The 18764-nt window shown below is 40.5% G+C and overlaps 1 protein-coding gene across 1 annotated transcript in view; it reads left to right on the plus strand.

The window, feature by feature from the left end:
* LOC101167217 (exostosin-1b) overlaps positions 1-18764 on the plus strand; it is a 135054-nt gene that overhangs the window by 106463 nt on the left and 9827 nt on the right. Inside the window, exons 6-7 of the mRNA XM_023959609.1 lie at positions 4180-4298; positions 9387-9482. Of these exons, the coding sequence (XP_023815377.1) occupies positions 4180-4298; positions 9387-9482 (215 nt within the window). The remainder of the gene's footprint in view (positions 1-4179; positions 4299-9386; positions 9483-18764) is intronic.

Here is an 18764-nt window from a genome sequence, read left to right on the forward strand (position 1 = left end):
AACTGCCAGATGAAAGGACCCATAGGCAAAAAGAAACACCCGTGCTCAACCCTATTTTGACCAAAGGGGGATTGATTTGATTCTCTGTGATGCCAGCTCCAACAGTAACCCCTGCAGCCTGCGGAACTCCCACAGCAGACCAAACGTGCACGTGACCGACACTACAGTACAACAAAATAATATGACTTGCATGAAAACTGTGGTAAACTTGCACAAAAACTGTTTTCTAAACATAACAATAAACACGAATCGTGACATGAGCAGCGTCCTCTCTGCCCGCAACACTTCCTGGTCGCCATTATCATAACATTTAAACAGGCCTTCAAAATAAGTGCATGGAAAATCCAACTCACCACCATGCTGAATGGTTGGAGGGAATCTCCCGTTGGGATAAATCCATATTTAAGTTGGACTCCTGAGACTGTCTATTAAATGTAGCCTCTTTTTTTGGGAGTGGAAGGCTCCTCTTCTGTCTCCTGGCTGGGCCTTTTCCACTTGGCAAAGAAACTTTCCAAAGACGTTTGTTTTTTATTCATTTTGCTAGTTCCTGGGTTTTATTTTAGCGGTATCCTATCACGTTACCGAGACGAGCGCCTTGGCCTGCGTCAAGAGTAACATAGACGGATGTAACAGAGAATCGGGCAATTTTTCAAAATAAAACATCTTTCAGATTGCGAAATAAATAAAATGGAAGTCATGTAAGTTATATATTCTTTCTTCGGGCCCGGTACCAAAGGACCCACGGTCCGGTACCGGTCCGCGGCCCGGGGTTTGGGGACCGCTGGTCTATATCATGCAAAGTTAACTTTTTGAGCATCTGCAAGTGGATGCACTAGTATTTCTATGTTACAAATAGGGCTTTTTTCTAAACGATACGTTTCCGTCTGCACCTGATTCACAACGACTTGAATAATGGAATACTCAGAAACGCTGTTTTAAGATTCATTTTCTTCCTATATGTCCTTTAGTATCCAAAAAATGCCACTAGAGCATGTTAAAAACATCAGAGTGGGTCTTTAAATGAAACTGCTGGAAGGAGCTGATCACCTTTGATAGGGTCAGGACCTGAGATATTTCAGGAATAATCTACTTGTCAGCCACAAGAGAAAATTTCAAAATAATTTGTTAAGCTTCTATGGCAAACCTACGGAGCCCGTGACCCGACGTGGGTAAAGAAAATAAATAAGTCGTTCCACCGAAATAATTCATTAGTTCCCACGAAATAATAATTCGTTCCAACGAAATTAATACCTTCCCATTTCTGTTATTAAATAAGATAACTGGTTTAAAGAAATAATAAAATATATATTGCCATGGCATCATTGATGTTTCCAATGACTATAGCGAGGTGATTGCTGCTAGACAAAGGTATCACATCCGTGTTTTTCAAGTGAATCATTATTTTGTGGGAACAAATGAATTATTTTTTTACCCATGTCAGATCACGTGCTCCGTACAAACCAATTCTCTGTATTTATAAAAGAAAAGACAGAAAAAAAATGTTTTATGTGATAAATCATTAAGGTGTAATCACTCTCTTAAGGCTTAAGCCTCCTGAGCGTATGTTGTCGTTCCTCCTCCAAAGTGAGCATGCAGAGGAACCTCCTGCAGCCTCGGAGAGGAGCAGCATCTGCTGCGATCAGCTGGGACGTCCGCATAGCGACACATTTGATCCTGAGCCATAAAGACGACAGACCAGTGAAAAAATAGCCCCAAAAGTCTGCACAACAAAATATGCGAGGCTCAGTCTCAACTAAAAGAAACAATATTTTTAAAGTCTAGCTGTAGAGATGGAGACGTCTGCATCGGTGATAAAGAACTTTGAGGTATTTATCCTTTGAAAAGTCAATAAAGATGAATCCTGAGTCTCCCATTAAACCTGTGTACATTTACAAATCAGACCACAGAATAAAAACCGCCGCTGCCCGATGCTCGGTTTACTTTGACGAATGAGCAAAAATAAAGACTGATACAATTTTTTCGAGGGGTCACGTTTTCGCCTAAAACCTGCTTGTTAATTAGCGGACGTCGCTCACAGAGGCGATTTAATTTTCTCCCAACAAAAGCCTCTTTTTTTCTGTTTTGTTTTCTACCTTTCACTATTGCAGCCACTTCTATGAATCACAAAGCTGAAATTAAACAAATTCTGCTATCAGTTGTAGCCAACGGCACATGCTAGGTGCTGATAGAAAATAATAATAGGAGGGACTTGCTGGGATGACATGAAAACTGCTGCAGCTTTGGTTTAGTCTGCGGTTTGTTTGCAGGCAGCAGATTAAAGTCTGCAGCCTCTATACTTTTTCATTAGGAATCAAAAAGATCCAGTACAGTTTACCAAGTTAGAAAAGTGTATGTTTTCTTCACAGAGATTGCTCGGTGGCAGAATGGAGGCACATCTAATGCTATCTCCTCCCTGCCATGCTTTGCTGCTTTGGCTTAGATTAGATTTAAATTAGGAAAAGTTGGACGTCCTCTACGATGTGTCTGTTTCAATAGATTTTTTTCCTCCTCACTTTCGCTCCCCATTACTCCTTTCAGACATGAAGTCAGACTGAATTTAACATCACATCAGCAGATGGTTGTCTGTTTATCTGGAGGAGATGGAGGAAGACGTCCAAACGTAGAAATCTGAAGAACGTCGCTGAAGGCTTTGAAAAATGTTCCTCTGTGCTGATAAATAATCTAGATGTATGGTTACTATCTTGCTCTGCAAATAGAATAGTTCACTTCTTACTTTGCTTAAAGACACACAGATTAACATGTTCTTGTGTAATTCTTCTAAGACGAGGGTCATATATGAAGAAAATTGAGCATGAAATTGTATTTTGGAGTATTTCTTTGTTCAAATTGGGAATCAGGAGCAGACGGAAAAACACTGTTTCCATCCACTTGTTGAGAACTAGATCCACTTTATTTTTTTTAGTTTTTTATTATTTTATTTACATAGTTTGGCCGGTGTAGATACCAAAACTGTACAGTAGGACTGCACGATATGAGGAAAACTTGCGATATATTGCGATGACGATATAACCTGCAATAGATGAACAAATAGCAAAAACAACAAAAATATTTTCAATTCACTGCAAAAGTTTAATTTAAATAAGAGTCAAAATACCTTACATTGTTCTCCAAATGACCCTTGTCTAATTAGGAGGGCAACATCTAACACAAAAGCTCCATCCGATTGGTCAACAACGTGATTGGCTCCATCTGATTGGTCAAATTCATAAAGGGATTTATTCAATTCATTAAATAGTTCAAGTTGCCATAAGATTGTTTTTAGCACATTGTGGATATTGCACAGCTTGAAATCGCGATAACGATAAGGTTGCCAAAAAATTGTGCAGGCCTACTGTACAGCCTGAAATAAATGTTCGGAAACCTGACACTAATGATAACGTCACACTACGGTAACCCCGCTTGGACAAACTACGTAGTGTCAAGATCTGCTTTGTTATGTTTTTAGAGATTTTGCCACAGCCCATTTTGTTAAAAGATCTGTGGCTGTTGGAATGAACCGGCTGCCCAACTCCAGGCAAGCAGAGCCTTCGTTATTTTTCCACAAACAACCGCTAGAGGGCGCCGTAGATGTTTGTTACAGACAACAATGCAGAAGAAGCGGCAGCCTCGGTGAAGTTTTTTAAAAGCCACAGAAATGCAAAAATTCAACAGATTTGGGCATTTGAAGTAATAGAAATAGCTAAGTTGACTTGCTAGCTTGTTCTTTATGTTGGTTATCTGAGCAATTGTTCATGTTGTGCTAATATACTGGATTCCACCTGTGTTTCATGAAGCTAAATAGAGTTACAGTAGTGGAACGTTTAGAAATTGATTGTATTATACTTTTATATCTATTTAACAGCAAGAAAAAACTCATTAATAGGAGAATTCACATACTATAATATTCATTTAAATATACCAAATGAATAAATGAAAACATATTTCAAACGGTACGTCTGAATAGCTCAGCTAGGGATGGGAGGGGCTGTAAGCTAGCGGGAGATTTTAACCGGGGGGGGGTTACTAAACTTAAGTCCTGCAGAGACTATGCCCTAAAACATGACCCAGGTTTTTGGGCTAAATACGGCATCATCATTTCCTTTTCTTCAGAGGCTCATCAATGAGTGGAAGTTTTCATTTCCTGAATTAACTATTTTTAAATGTGCTTTTGTGTTCCAGGTATTAAACCTTACCCCAAATTCACAGCCGTCATCCACGCCGTCTCCCCTCTGGTGTCCCAGTCTCAGCCCATTCTCAAGCTGCTGGTAGCGGTGGCCAGATCCCAGTATTGTGCACAGGTACAGTACAGCATGTATGTGTTTGTGCATTTGCGGCTCCAGACTCCCTAAATTCTGTTGCATTTCGCTGCTCGCTGAGGTCTTTTGCAAGCATGTTTCTCTAACAGGAGCAACATGAGTGCCGCTTCCTGTCCACGTATGTTGCAGAGGTAACTGCAGAGAATTGAATTAGAGCGGCCGTCTGTAGCTGTGCTGCATCTGTCTCCATGGCAGCCGGGCCCCCTCCAGCACAGCTGGAGATGGCATGTATTGATTCCCCAGCTTGCTCCTCACCAAAGCAGGAAATGAAATGGAATTTGCTCCCTGATGGCTGGTTTCTGTGTGGATGTGTGGGTGGAATTGTGTTGTGTCATTGTTTGTTTGTGCGCTAGATTGATTGTAAGTATGCATTTAGAGAATTTTTTTTTTTTTTTTGGTTACTGCATTCATGGGCCTTAATTTGAAATGCCTATTTTACCAAAAAATTCTTTCCGTAAACAGTTTCTTCATTTTTCTGCAGTCTTTGCACAGAAAACTCAGTTAGGGTTGTTGGGTCACCAACCTTGATAATTATACACAATACTTAACACACGCATGTTTCTCAAAGCCTCTAAGTAACTTTTTTAAAAGACAAATTCTGCTATTTGGAATTAGGAAATGATTTAATACATTATTTAAAAAACGAAGACAAATCCATCCATCCATCCATCCATCCATCCATCCATCCATCCATCCATCCATCCATCCATCCATCCATCCATCCATCCATCCATCCATCCATCCATCCATCCATCCATCCATCCATCCATCCATCCATCCATCCATCCATCCATCCATCCATCCATCCATCCATCCATCCATCCATCCATCCATCCATCCATCCATCCATCCATCTATCTATCTATCTATCTATCTATCTATCTATCTATCTATCTATCTATCTATCTATCTATCTATCTATCTATCTATCTATCTATCTATCTATCTATCTATCTATCTATCTATCTATCTATCTATCTATCTATCTATCTATCTATCTATCTATCTATCTATCTATCTATCTATCTATCTATCTATCTATCTATCTATCTATCTATCTATCTATCTATCTATCTATCTATCTATCTATCTATCTATCTATCTATCTATCTATCTATCCATCTATCCATCTATCTATCTATCTATCTATCTATAAAACCTAGTTAGGATATTTAGTCATATAGTCCATCAATACCTAAATAAAAGATAAATTAGAGAATGCACACAAGTTTATATTTAAAGAAGAAATAATAAACAGAAATATTACATTTAATTTTACTTCCACAAATCAATAATTAGTGTTATTGTGCAAATCCTACTGTACCAGACTTTTTTTATTGGTAAAAACCAAACATTAATTTGAAAATTATAATTTAAAATAGATGTATTTTTAAATTTCTGTCTTAAAAATTCTGAGTGAAATAAAACTTTCCATTTTCTCAAACATGAACCTTCAACCATCACAAATAAAATGTCGGCTCTTAAAATAAAATTCATGATAAAAGACTCAAAAAGATATTTAAGATTTTTTCTCCTAAAACGAGTCATTACATTTTGCTGAAACAGGACTATTAAATTAGTTTTGTCTTTTAGCGAGTCTAATAAAATATTTCTAGTTTATCACAAAACTGATTTTACCTCGCAAGTTTGCCTCAACTTCCAAAGACGGTTTCCCCAACCTGCTCCAATATAACAGAAATATCTAACCCTATACTTAATCCAAGTACTATTTAGCCAACCAGCTAATCCTACAATTTACCTCAATCCCATAACCCAGTACTTTGTCCATCTAATCCATATAATCTCATTTGCATGAGTCCGAATGACTAATCAGTTGGCCTCTCCCAACGCTTAATCCCAATCTCTGTTCTGAAACCTCTGCTGAGATTACAAAGTAAGGGTGACGGGGAAGGGTGGTAGGGTTGCTTTGAAGAGGTGAATTTCTGATACATCTTCTGCTGCTCTGCAGAAACTATGTCCCAGAAAAGACCACATGGAGCGCTTTGAGAACAGATCAACAGAAGATCAGAGCGGGTCTGGAGGAGGATGACACTGTGCAGTGAAAATTTCCAGAATGACCAGAGAAATGCACTTGTTTTTGTGCTTTTAATGGGCCGTGGGAATGAACTGCATCAGTGACAGAGAAGTGAGGACGGAAACGTCCAACGCAACCGGTCGTGTGTATTTGATGCTGCGCAGCAAAAGCCTGTTAAAAGCAGTGGCGGGGAAATTAGGTGAATGTAATCTTCAGAGTTCAGCCGCTCCTTCAGGTGGTAAAACTCAACTTAAACGCTGTTATTGCCTCAATTTCAACAAGTCATTCCCTCGTAACAGCAGGTTGAAGGAGTAAACTCTACCCTGCTATTATTTTTTATGGGAGTACTTTTGTGTTTTTCATTCTTGGCGGTGTGCACGCAGAGTGGAGCGCCGGGCGCACCGCCGGGGTGTTTTCTTCCTCTCTTAGCACTCAGGAAAAGAGGAGCGATTGAGAGGTGTGCTCCTACAGAGGAGGCGAGGGTATACATGAATAAACGGAAAGAGGAGAACGGAGGAATCGGAGGGTGGAGGGAGGCTAAATTGGACTGAAGAAAGCTTTTGAAGCGCATTGGCGCTCCTGCTGTGTGTTTGCCGCTGCGTGTCCACACACATTTTGATGGAAGTTTCTTCCTCCAACCACACTTATCCTCCTCCACTCGTTTATACACACTAGAGAAAACACCGAGCTCCATGAGAATGTGGAACGCTGACAGAGACGCCATCTGTCTTTGTAATCAAACAGCAATAGCTTGTAAGAATGGATTAACACTCAGCTGCGTCTGTGTGTGCACACTCCATACCTGTTGTTATCTCACACTGGCAGATATTTTCACGCCTGCCTTTTGGAGCTAATCAAACACCCGTACGTCATTGTTTTCTTAAAGAAAAACCGTCCGCTCCCGTCTCATTGTGATGCCGCGACAAAAGCCAGACGTTACACATCCAAACGTTATTTGGCAGGTCCAGTTGGTTAGCAGGGCGTTACGTAGTTAATGTCGGGGTAATGTGAGGCTTTATTGATCCCTGCAATGAAATTCTTGCGGTTTGCCTCCACTGGGGATGCCTGAGCACAGCGCCGACCACAACTCTGTGCAAGTGGAACCAGGATGGTTTCATTTACCGAGCTGCTCAAGGACAGAGTAGCAGGTCACATGACCTCTGACCGCCAAACAGGCTGTTGTTTTTGGAAGAATTGCTTTAGCGGTTTGTTTTTCCCTGAAAATAATGGCAGATTTACCAGAAAATATATTAAATTACTATACTGTATATGTTGTTACTGGTGGTACTGTATATGCTGGTACTGGTGGTACGTATATGCTGGTACTGGCAGTGCCACATATGTTTGTACTGGTGGTACTGTATATGCTGGTACTGGTGGTACGTATATGCTGGTACTGGCAGTGCCACATATGTTTGTACTGGTGGTACTGTATATACTGGTCCTGGTGGTATTGTATATGTTGGTACTGGTGGTACTGTATATGTTGGTATTGGTGGTACTGTATATGCTGGTACTGGTGGTATTGTATATGTTGGTACTGGTGGTACTGTATATGCTGTTACTGGTGGTACGTATAAGCTGGTACTGGTGGTACGTATATGCTGGTACTGGTGGTACTGTATATACTGGTCCTGGTGGTATTGTATATGTTGGTACTGGTGGTACTGTATATGTTGGTACTGGTGGTACTGTATATGTTGGTACTGGTGGTACTGTATATGTTGGTACTGGTGGTACTGTATATGTTGTTACTGGTGGTACCGTATACGCTGTTACTGGTGGTATGTATATGCTGGTACTGGTGGTACGTATATGTTGGTACTGGCAGTGCCACATATGTTTGTACTGGTGGTATCATATTCGTTGGTACTGATGGTACTGTATACACTAATATTGGTAGTCCTCCATACATTTATGTTTGGTGGCACTGTATATGTTTGTAATAGTACCAATAAGGCACAGAGTTTCAGTACCCCATCCTCAGTTTCCATCACACTGTAGATGATGATGCGTCGCCTTATTTAGTTTTATAACCGCCCCTAAAGTGGTACACATACAGGGATGTGGGGTTTTTGTTCTTATTTTGAGAAATGTCACTTTAGTGACTTCTTGCCAAGATGGCGATGACAGAAAAGCCTAAAAAACAGCTTTTAATTGGTTCTGTCCAAACAAACTAAGCACTTCTTTGGTCCATTTTTAACTACAGTCAACTGTCAAAATATTAAACCCCAAACCAAAACTGGAGTGGTCTGGTTGGTAGAGGTTTGTTTGTGAGTTCACCACCTACTGAACCTCTGAGATAAATGACATAAATAGAAAATAACCAAAGAAATTCAGTTTTCATTCATCTTTTTTAACAATAAAACCAGCAGATTGTAGATTCGTAGATTCAGACGTCTGAGATATAGAACTGAAGTTCTGGAAGTTAAACTTCAACGCGCCTCATAGGGTCACAGTTGACTGTTGGGTTGATGGACGATGTTTTGCTCACTTATGCAGCTAAATGAGATACAAGACCATAAGCGTATGTTAATGTCTGGTTAAGGTCATACGTGTGCGTCTTCTGTATTTAATACTAATGAGGTCTGCTGCTGTGCATTGAAACGGCTGACCTGCAGGTCGCTGAACTCCAGCGCGACTCGCACAAAACATGACATTAGACGTTACGGCCGCCTGAAACAAGAACTCTTGGTGTGAAACATCCTCCGATTGGAGGTGAGCGCCTCACGGAACGGAAAATGAATTCATTCTGGGTGGAAGTGGAAACCTGACAGGGGGACAAAACACTTTCTGCTCTGAAATGTGAAAGTCACGGCGCGGCCATCATCCACAGTATTTTATCGCTGCGGTTGCCCTTCTGCCTCGTTAACGTTAAATCTGCTTGTAATAAGTTGGCATTTGCCGTCCACCCGGAAAGTAAATGTCACACGTTTGTTGGGTTGTTGATATGAAGAAGTTATTTAAAATAGTTTCCTGCATCGACAGACACGGATGGGGAGATAAAACCGGTTTCTCTTCCTTTTTTTTTCCAGATTCTTGTCTTGTGGAACTGTGACAAACCTCTTCCTGCGAAGCAGCGCTGGCCCGCCACCTCCGTGCCCGTCATCGTCATCGAGGGAGAGAATAAGGTGAGTGTGCACTCAGATAACCTCCAAGGTGCAATCACTCTTATTCATTTACTCCTGATGTTCTCCAACAGTTCAACTACAGGAGGCTGACATTTTTGTTAGCTGGAGTCGAATAGTTTCGATTTGCACCGATTCCATTAGAAGACAGTTTATGTGCTTTTAATTAAACATCAGTACTGAGACTTTTAGACGATCCCTGATTCACAGTCTGGACTTACTGTAAAAATGAGCTGGCACTAAAAGGACATTTTTCTTTTTGAGGCTCTTTGGGTCCAGTTATCAGAAGGAAGGAGCAACATTCACACTAAATGGATGAGTTCATGAGGTCTGATATTGTCGTTGTTTTGTTTTAAAGCTCACAAATGTTTACTTTTCATAATTTCATACTTTATTAATCGGAACTAAATTTGTTTATTTCTGTCTAAAACAAATAAGTAAAACTTTTTTGTTTGTCAGATTATACAAAACAGCCTCAAAAGCATTTAGTTTATATTAAAGTAAAAAATGATGTTAAAATAACTAGAATGAATGGATGTTGAGTGATTATTGGAGAGCTGCTGATGATAAACAGCGCTAAACCGATTCACAGCCAGCAGGAAAATCTAGAAAAGTTCCCTTCAAGCGCAGATCAAGCAAGAATTTAAAAAAAAAACATCAAAATAAAACATTTTGTGACAGAATGAAGCTTGTAACTACAAAACCACTGTGAAACAAAACAAAAAAAACAAGACACCTGAGATTATTTCCAGTTATGAAAGAAAAGAAATCCTTTTTGGATTTGCTAAATGAAAGTAATTTTAGTGGTTTGATCCATGTTTTCATCAATAGGTTTTAGAAAAGGTCAAACAACAGTTTGGCCTATGGCTTTTTTTGCCACTACGTACAATTTACGCATATTGCAAAAACGAAAACTGTTCACACTTGAATATACATGGAAAAGTTTAGAAAAGTTGTGGTCTTAACGTAAACATTTTCACAAATGAACAACGTGAAAACCACGGAAGTACGAAGATATAGAACACGCAAACCGGAATTTCTTCACTTTGTTATTCAGAGCACGGAGCAGAAACGACATGGCGTCAGCACCACGGTCAGCGCCTGCCGTGGGCCTTCGCCTTGCTGTGTTTGAATAAAACTGACGGGTTCCCCCGGGCCGCACCAGGTCAAAAGAGCTGCTAGGCGCATATTAGGGAGATCCACAAGAAGGTGATGGACAGACGGGGGAGCGGGAGACCCCCACTCGGTATGGTCGTGAAAGATCGTCCGATTCATAGACCCGTCACATAAAACGGCAATTATGCATGAAACGCGTGATCATTGCGCTATTTATATGCAGTCCATTAGTGATTCGTCCTTCAATTGCGTAATTCTAACGCGATATGTGAGCCGTATACGCGATATAAAAATTTATTCATCAGTGGTTCATGCGTGAAAAGTCTGTTAGACATACGTGGAAAGTCACACATTTGCGGATGCAACTCACAAAAATCACGCACAACTGTGTAAGATTAAAGTAATAACTGTGTGTTAAAAATGTGGGACATGTGCAAACTGTGTAATTCTCAACCGACCAAACGTTTAGAACAGCTCAAAACCGAATTAACGTAAAGACAACACTTACGAATTACATATATCGTGCATGTATAACGAAAGAGCAAAATATCCTACATGGTAAATCTGTAAAATATACATAGCATGCATAGCGCAGGTCATGTCTAGACGTTTAATGTAGACCTAACTGCTTCAAACCTGAGAAAAATCTCCAATAGGTGGATGTTTGGTCAATGAATCTCCTGTTTTTCATAAATAGTTTCTTACTTTTGTAATGAATGTGGGTCACGCTGACAGGGAGCCCATTAGAGGTCAAAGTCAGGCAGATTTGACTGTTTGATGAGCGTTCCGGTGTTTGTTTTGCCCCCACACTCGGCTCTGCAACCTTCGGGGAGGACGTCTCCCCTCTCCACATTCAAAGAGCCTCTTTTATGTGGGGAAATCGTGTTTTTATCAGACATCAGCCTCATCTGCCTGTGCGTCCCCCTGTGAGCTGGCAGGGATTTAACGTCACCTGCCAGTCGGTGGAAATAGTTTCCACATCAGTGTCGCTCGCGCGGCGGTAGGCTGGGTTTATGGCTCTCCTCCCTGTGGCTCTGAGTGGTTTCTCCCAAGCTGTCAGTCACAACAGGAGGTCTCTGAGTGGAGTGGCGTGCCCGTGGACAGATAGCGGAGCCGGCTTAGTGCGCCGTTAGTGTTTGTGTGTGCCAGGCAGCCTGTGCTTTGTTGTGTTTGTGGGGTTTTCTGCGTTTACCACGGTGAGCCGAGCTGTGTTCTTCCACCCCACAGAGGGAGAGAGAGGCGGGGAATGTTTTTCATCCTGCTCAGCTTTTTCCTGCCACTTCTGCGTTTATCCGCGCTGACTTTCATCCTCTGAAATCCAGGCCTGCTTTTGGTTTTGAAGTCTGTTCAGTTCAACTGGCGGTTTACATTTAAAAGTGAATTTCACCCAAATTACTTCAAATATGTTTTTTCCCTAAAATATAATCGTAAACGAAAAGCGGCGCTGTATGGCGTGCAGGAGCCAGCCGCCTCCGCCTTCGCCGCCCCCTTTTGACATGCCTTCGCTGGCTGAGCAGCTGCTACTTTCCTCCTCTGCCTCTGCCACCCTGGTTAGAGCTGCATGTGACAAATTCATAAGATAAACCCACTTTTTTCCAAATGGCTGCTTTTCTGTTGGGTTTATCTCCATAGCAACCATTTAATTTTTTGGTCGTCTGGGGGTGACGAGCAGATCAATGTCATTTTTAGAAGAATCCGTAAAAGCACATTTTTGGATTTCCTTGGCAACAGAAGTTTTTTTGTTAACCACGCCCACATTCCTAATATGTTCACATCTTATGTCATATCTTTTCGTTCAGCTTGAGCTAGCGCTTCATGTATTAAATCTTCACAATATTCCGGTAAAAAATGTGCGAGCAACAGGGAAATGCCACTTTTGCTACCTCGCCACCTACAAATCTGCACATTTTTAGACAAATAGTTTTTCCCAGCTAGCTTCCCAATGATGCTCTAGAACACATATGTCAAACTCAAGGCCCGGGGGCCAAATGTGGCCCTCCATGCCATTTTATGTGGCCCCCGAGAGCATAAAAGTTTTTGATTTCTTAAAATAAAAAATAAAAATTGGTGTGTATTTATTCATATCTAGGGGGAATCTGCCTTGAAATATCGGATTGGGCAACTATACATTAGAACTTAAAGACACATAATCTAACCTGACAGAATCTAATTTAAAAGGATTTATGCTAGAGTAACAAGCAAATATGTTTTCTATGCAACTGTAATTGTCACATTAAAAAGTTATAATAAATAAATAATGAGTTCTTTAACATTAAGGAGTAGGTACATTTATTTTTCATTACATTTAGCTACATGTATAAGTTATATCTGGCCCTTTGAGGACAGCCGCTATACTGATGTGGCCCTCGGTGGAAATTAGTTTGACACCCCTGCTCTAGAAGTTAGAAGGTGTTGGATCGTAATTCCTCAGAGGAATTTGGAGAAGGTTCCAAGGAATTTTTTTGTTTTAAATTCAAGATTGTAGCCTCTTCCTGAGGTCAAAGGTCAATAAAACTTTGGTCACGGTTGTTAAACTTAAGTATGTGTGAAATTTAGTAAAAATCAAACAACAAACAAAGCTTTTCTTTTTCCATATCGTGTAAAAAAGAGAAAACCTTCACGATTTAAAAAAAAAAAGGCAAACTGTAGGTCCTGTGGCCATCCCATAATAGTTTTTAAATGTCCTTTGGTTACCCGTGATGTGTGGGTTTAGTTTCATTGGTGGATTTCAAAATATATATTTGATCCCTTTTTAAAATGTTGCTGGTTTCTCCGGCTGTGATGTCATCGTTTGTTTTGTCCGAATCCCAGCAGAGCTTCACGAAGTCGCTGCTCCTTCTCCTCCTCCTGCTGTCCTTTACCGAGCAGGAGGAGGTGAAGCGCTGGAGGCAGATTTCTGCTGGAAGAGCTCACTTTCCCGCGGAGCAGCATGAAGCCTCGGGCTAATATGTCTCACTTCTAACGTTACAAACCAACCGGGGCCCAAAACATCAGCCTCTCATCCTCTGTTTGTCTCTCCTCCCTGTTTGTTTCCCTTTCTTCTTGTCTCCTCTTTCGTTTTTTTCCCCTCCTCTGCTGGTCTTCACTCTGTCAAGTTCTCCTGAAAAACAAGAACACAGAGCTGGGAGATGGGATGCTTTTTTTTTTCTCTCTCTCTTCATGCCTGCAGGACATCGCATCACGCCAATGACAATGAGCTGAACCCTCCACCCATCACCAAACCCTCATTTTCTCAATTTGTCTGTAAAACTGTCAGTCTCCTGCCGTGTTGGGATGGATGTGACGTCCTGGACGGTTTCACAATGGGGGGTAAACAGGGACCGGGCGCTGAGATGAAGCTTCAGAGCTTCTCCTCACCACTGTATTTCTCAGGTGTCGGTCCAACAGGTGAACTCTGGTCCTACATCGAGGTTCTAACCAGGAAAAGTTGGAAAATGTACAGTGGTGGACAAAATTGTTGGTACCCCTCAGTTAAATAAAGAAAGTCCACAATGCTCACTAAAATGACTTGAAACGTTTAAAAGTAACAATAAATTAAAATGTATTGAAAATTAAATAATCAAAATCATCCATTACTTTTGAGTTGTTGATTAACAGAATTATTTTAAAAAACAAACTAATGAAATAGGGCTGGAGAAAAATGATGGTACCCATAACTGGCTGATTTTGATTATTTAATTTTTAATAAATATTAATTTATTGTTACTTTTGAACGTTTCAAGTCATTTCAGTGAGCATTGTGGACTTTCTTTATTTAACTAAGGGGTACCGACAATTTTGTCCACCACTTTACATTTTTTAAATGTGGTTAGTGAGGTTTCCATGGTTACTGCATGTTTTAGATTTGAAAAAAAAGGGGGTTTTGTGGTCTTAACGTAAACATTTAAACGTAAACAGTGGGTAAAGGAGGGTTTAACCACTCTCAAAAGTGCAGTGTGAAACCAAAAATCCACTTTACCCTTTCCTAGACATTTTTAGGAATTTAAAAAAATGTTTTGTTAAAATAGGCAGAAGAATTTGAAACATTGTTTTTGTAGCATTTTTTCTCACGCCGGAGGACATTTATAAAAGCATTTCAGATTAAAACTGCATCTCTGAGTATTTCTTTAGTTTGTGATGCCGCTGCTGGACCAACGTCTCCCTTCTAAATCCTCCACCTGCGGACAAACAGATCCATAAACGTTTGTTTTCCTCGTTTGAGCCAGAATCTGGATCTAACCTGCACGTCTGGATGGCCTTTGTTGCACCACTGATGTCTGAGGGACCGTAAGCCAGCGGGAGAGAGTGTACAGAAAGGGATGATGGGATGTCAGCGGAGGGTTACTTCCACTCCAGTATGAATATCTATTTGCTGCTGAGGTTCGTCGGGGTGGGTGTTCGTGGGGCTTTAAAGCTGTGAGCCGTTTCTCGGTTGCGTAGGAGTTTGTTTGAGTTCAGGCGCTTTTCCCGGCTACAATGCACTTTCTTTGTCAAAGAAAAGCACTTTTTTTTTTCTTCTTCTTCTTTCATCATGGCAACAGACCAAAGACTTCCCATCTCCATATCCTCAAGATGTTTATCCCTCCATCCGCCCACATAGGTCCCTCTCTGCTTCCAGGGAAATTTCAAGGACAGCCATCCATTACGGAGCAGCAGCTCCAGCTGCTCCGCTTTCAATGGCGGAGGCGGCGAGGAGCAAATTTGAGCCGCGTGTATCAGACATCGGTGTGACACAGCGCCCGTCCTCGTCTATGTGTTTTTATCGATTTGGAAGAGAAAGGCGACCCTTCAGGCATAATGGAAACTTGTATCCACGCTCCGTCACTGTGGAGATCGACAGGCCGCGCCCTGCGGTGGCGCTTGCACCACATTGGCGTCTCCCCTCCTCGCCGTGCGCGGCTGTTTTCTTGTTGTCATGGCCCGTCTCCCTTCCAAAGCCATGAATTTGTTAGAGGTGATTAAAAATTCATACGGTTATATTGGAAGCAAACAGATTCGCTCTGAGATTTATCTCAAGGTGAACCTCTTTATGGATGTCTGCATGCATATTTAACCATCCTATATCTGTCCGGCCAGCGCACAAACCTTTAGATAATGAAAGTCAGATAGATCAACATGAACCGCTGACAGTTTAACTTTTAGAAGGATGTTTCTGGCCTCTCTTCCATTTGTGAAATCGGAGGGGTTATCGATTTTTCCAGAAAAGCTCCTCAGGTTTTACTTTAAGGTCGTCATGCGTTAAAGCAGATGATGCACTGATGTCATGATCCAGCGCCAACTCCAGCCTCTCCTTCTCCTCCTTTAGTGGCGCTCCAGAAAGGCGTGTTCTTCTTGATTCCGTTCCTACAGATGTCCGCTGGCTGGAGCTTCCACCTTTCATCGATGCAGAGCCTGCAGCAAAGGCAGCACGCATGACCGGCACCAGTCTTAATAGGGACCAATAAAACGACTTCAGGGGCCGCTGGGGCCACAGAAGTTGACCTTAGCAGGGGCAAAGGTTAAAGGAGATCAGGAAAAGGAGACTGTAGGAGCAGCAGGTCCCACTCTGATCATCTATTTCCTAACTATTCATAGTGCTTTTGTGATTAGAACTATGCATTTTTTAGCCAAGATTTCAAAAACTTGTCATTTTCTAGGTCATATTCTGCTGCGCAGCTCGAGTTCATTAGAAGATTGCCTCGAAATTGTGGGCGGGACCTTTGGTGTAGAGCAACCCCGCCTCTCCTTCCCATTGCTGAGAGTTTTCTGTTTACATCCTTTCTAGCTGGCTCCTCAACATAGATAAAGGTTATAAAAAATCGCTAATAACAGCCCTTTAAAGCATTAGTAATGGCACATCAGCTGCTGTTCAGGCGAGGAAAACCAAAGCACGCGTGGATCTATATTGGGCTGCAAGTGGATGCATCAGGAAGGGGCGGAGCAGCAAGCTTGTGGCCCCGCCCAGCGGATCTTCTACGATCTTTTTCAAACTGCATTTTTTCATCTGCTCCTGATTCACAGCGATTTGTCAGGGTTCTGTTATCGCCACTGATTACAACAACCGTCTCTGGTGGAAATAAAATTAAGAAAAAGGATCTGGATGCTTTTTTGATTGGATCCGTTACCGATAGCTGACTAGCTAGCAGCAACAAACTTGACTCGCATCATCAGCAAATATCTTTATCCTTTTCTTGTTTTTCTTGATCAGTTTTCTGTTTTTCCGGTTTCTCTGCACCTCTGGTATAACTCCGTGTCTTTTCGATGTTTGTTTGATTTCTAACGCTCCCGCTAACAAAACTAAACGGTTCCTGTGGGCGTCACGGGCCCGCTACATCACTAACTGCATGCTGGGTTGGCGCTCCTCACTTCATCGCTGTGTTTTTAGATCTTCGCTGATTTCTCCAGAACAATTGAAGGAGAAATGAAACTGGAGTAAGCAGAAAAGCCCCAAACATTAAGCACAAAAAGCCCCAAAGTCGTCGTCAAAAATCCCAAACAGACTTTAGCTCCTGGCAAAGACTCCCTGAGTGAACATGCAGTTGAAGTTTGAGAGGTTTTGTTGCTGCCTGGGTTGGTGGCAGCTGGAAGCAGAAGGTGCTGCTTCCAGGAGGATGTGGTGAGTTCATAAATGGGGATTTTTATTGTGCGTGTTAGAACATGGCCGCTGTGAAGCTGTGAGATGCTGCAGAAAAACCGAGAATGCAGGAGCTTCACGCCTGAGTCTCCAGGAGAAACGTCTACATCACATCTGTGAAACCTGGATTCAGAAAAATGATCAACAAACACCCGAAAATATATGGAGGAGCTGGAAGGTCTTTGAAAAAATAGTTTTGCTCATGAATTATTAGCAGTAGAAACTGATATGGATCAGTAAATCTATGGTGACATCATCACGGCTCTCTAGCCAATCAGCGACCTCCATAACATTCAAGCCGATCCTGCAGGAATCTGAAAAAAAACGTTTGGTCAAAGCCTATTTGTATTGAGATTTCATAATGCAAACATGTACTTTTATTAATATAATAATATATTGAATTATGTTAAGATATTTTACTATGTACACACTTTTTAAAAAAAAACTAAAATATATTGATCTTAAGCCAAAAACTATTTTTTCTTCCGTTTTTGGAAAAGATAAGATAAGAAATATTGAATTTCTTAAAAAATGTAAATTTTTCAAAAACACAATTTACTTAGTGATAAAATCCATACATTACAGTATTTAGCAGTTCCTGTGTTATTAAACTTGGCAGTAGAAGAACGTTTAGGAGCCGTCATAGACTATCTGCAGAATTTAACATCATCACCACATCTGTAGCTTAGTTCAGCCGTCACACTGATGTTACCAAAGTATTATCAGTTATTTAAGGTCATTTTTCAATAATCTTTCATAACTACAATCAATAAGCACTTCCTCTTTGTCATTTGTCATTCATACTTATGGATTGTTTAAATGATCTGCACTAGGACTGGTAAATGATCGATCATCCTAAATAGATGTTAAGAACAGGATTTGGCAACTATGTCCAGAAAAATATAAAGTAAATTTGCTCCTTTCAACGTCTTTTCATCCAAATAATCGAAGGGGTAAAGAAAATTTTGACAAAATTGAAAATTAATAATAAAATAACTGCAGTAGTTACCAAATGTAACTATATTTGATTCATATTTTATCAAATAAAAAAATAATTAGTGGAATATTGTCAAATTACCCGTTTGCTTCTCTACAGCCAGACGTTGGAATGAAACGTTTTTATCTAATTTTTTTATTTCTTTTTTTATCCCATCAATTTTAGCCTGTAGCTAAATAACGTCTTTACTGTGTTAATAATCAATTCAGTGATCAAACGTTTAAAAAAGTATTTTATGTTTTTACTATAGAATAGAATGCCTCTATTGTCATCATTCACATCTACATTTTACATGATATAAACATACAAGTTATGTATAAAAATATTATATTTGATTAAAAGAAATGTATATGGTAGATAATAAAATAAATACATATTTAAATAAAGAAATAGGAGAAAAAAGGTTGGTTGTCAATAAGGAGGTAAACTTATTTTATTTCTTTTAAAAGACACGAATGAACAAATACATAGATAGGTCAAGGTTCTCTGACACTACAATCATTTTTCATTTTAATGAAATGCTATTAAAAAAAACACCTCTTAATTAAAAATGTATTTGTTTAAAAGATAACCCCAGACT

Source organism: Oryzias latipes, chromosome 11 (genome assembly GCF_002234675.1).
Source record: "Oryzias latipes chromosome 11, ASM223467v1".
NCBI lineage: Eukaryota > Metazoa > Chordata > Actinopteri > Beloniformes > Adrianichthyidae > Oryzias > Oryzias latipes.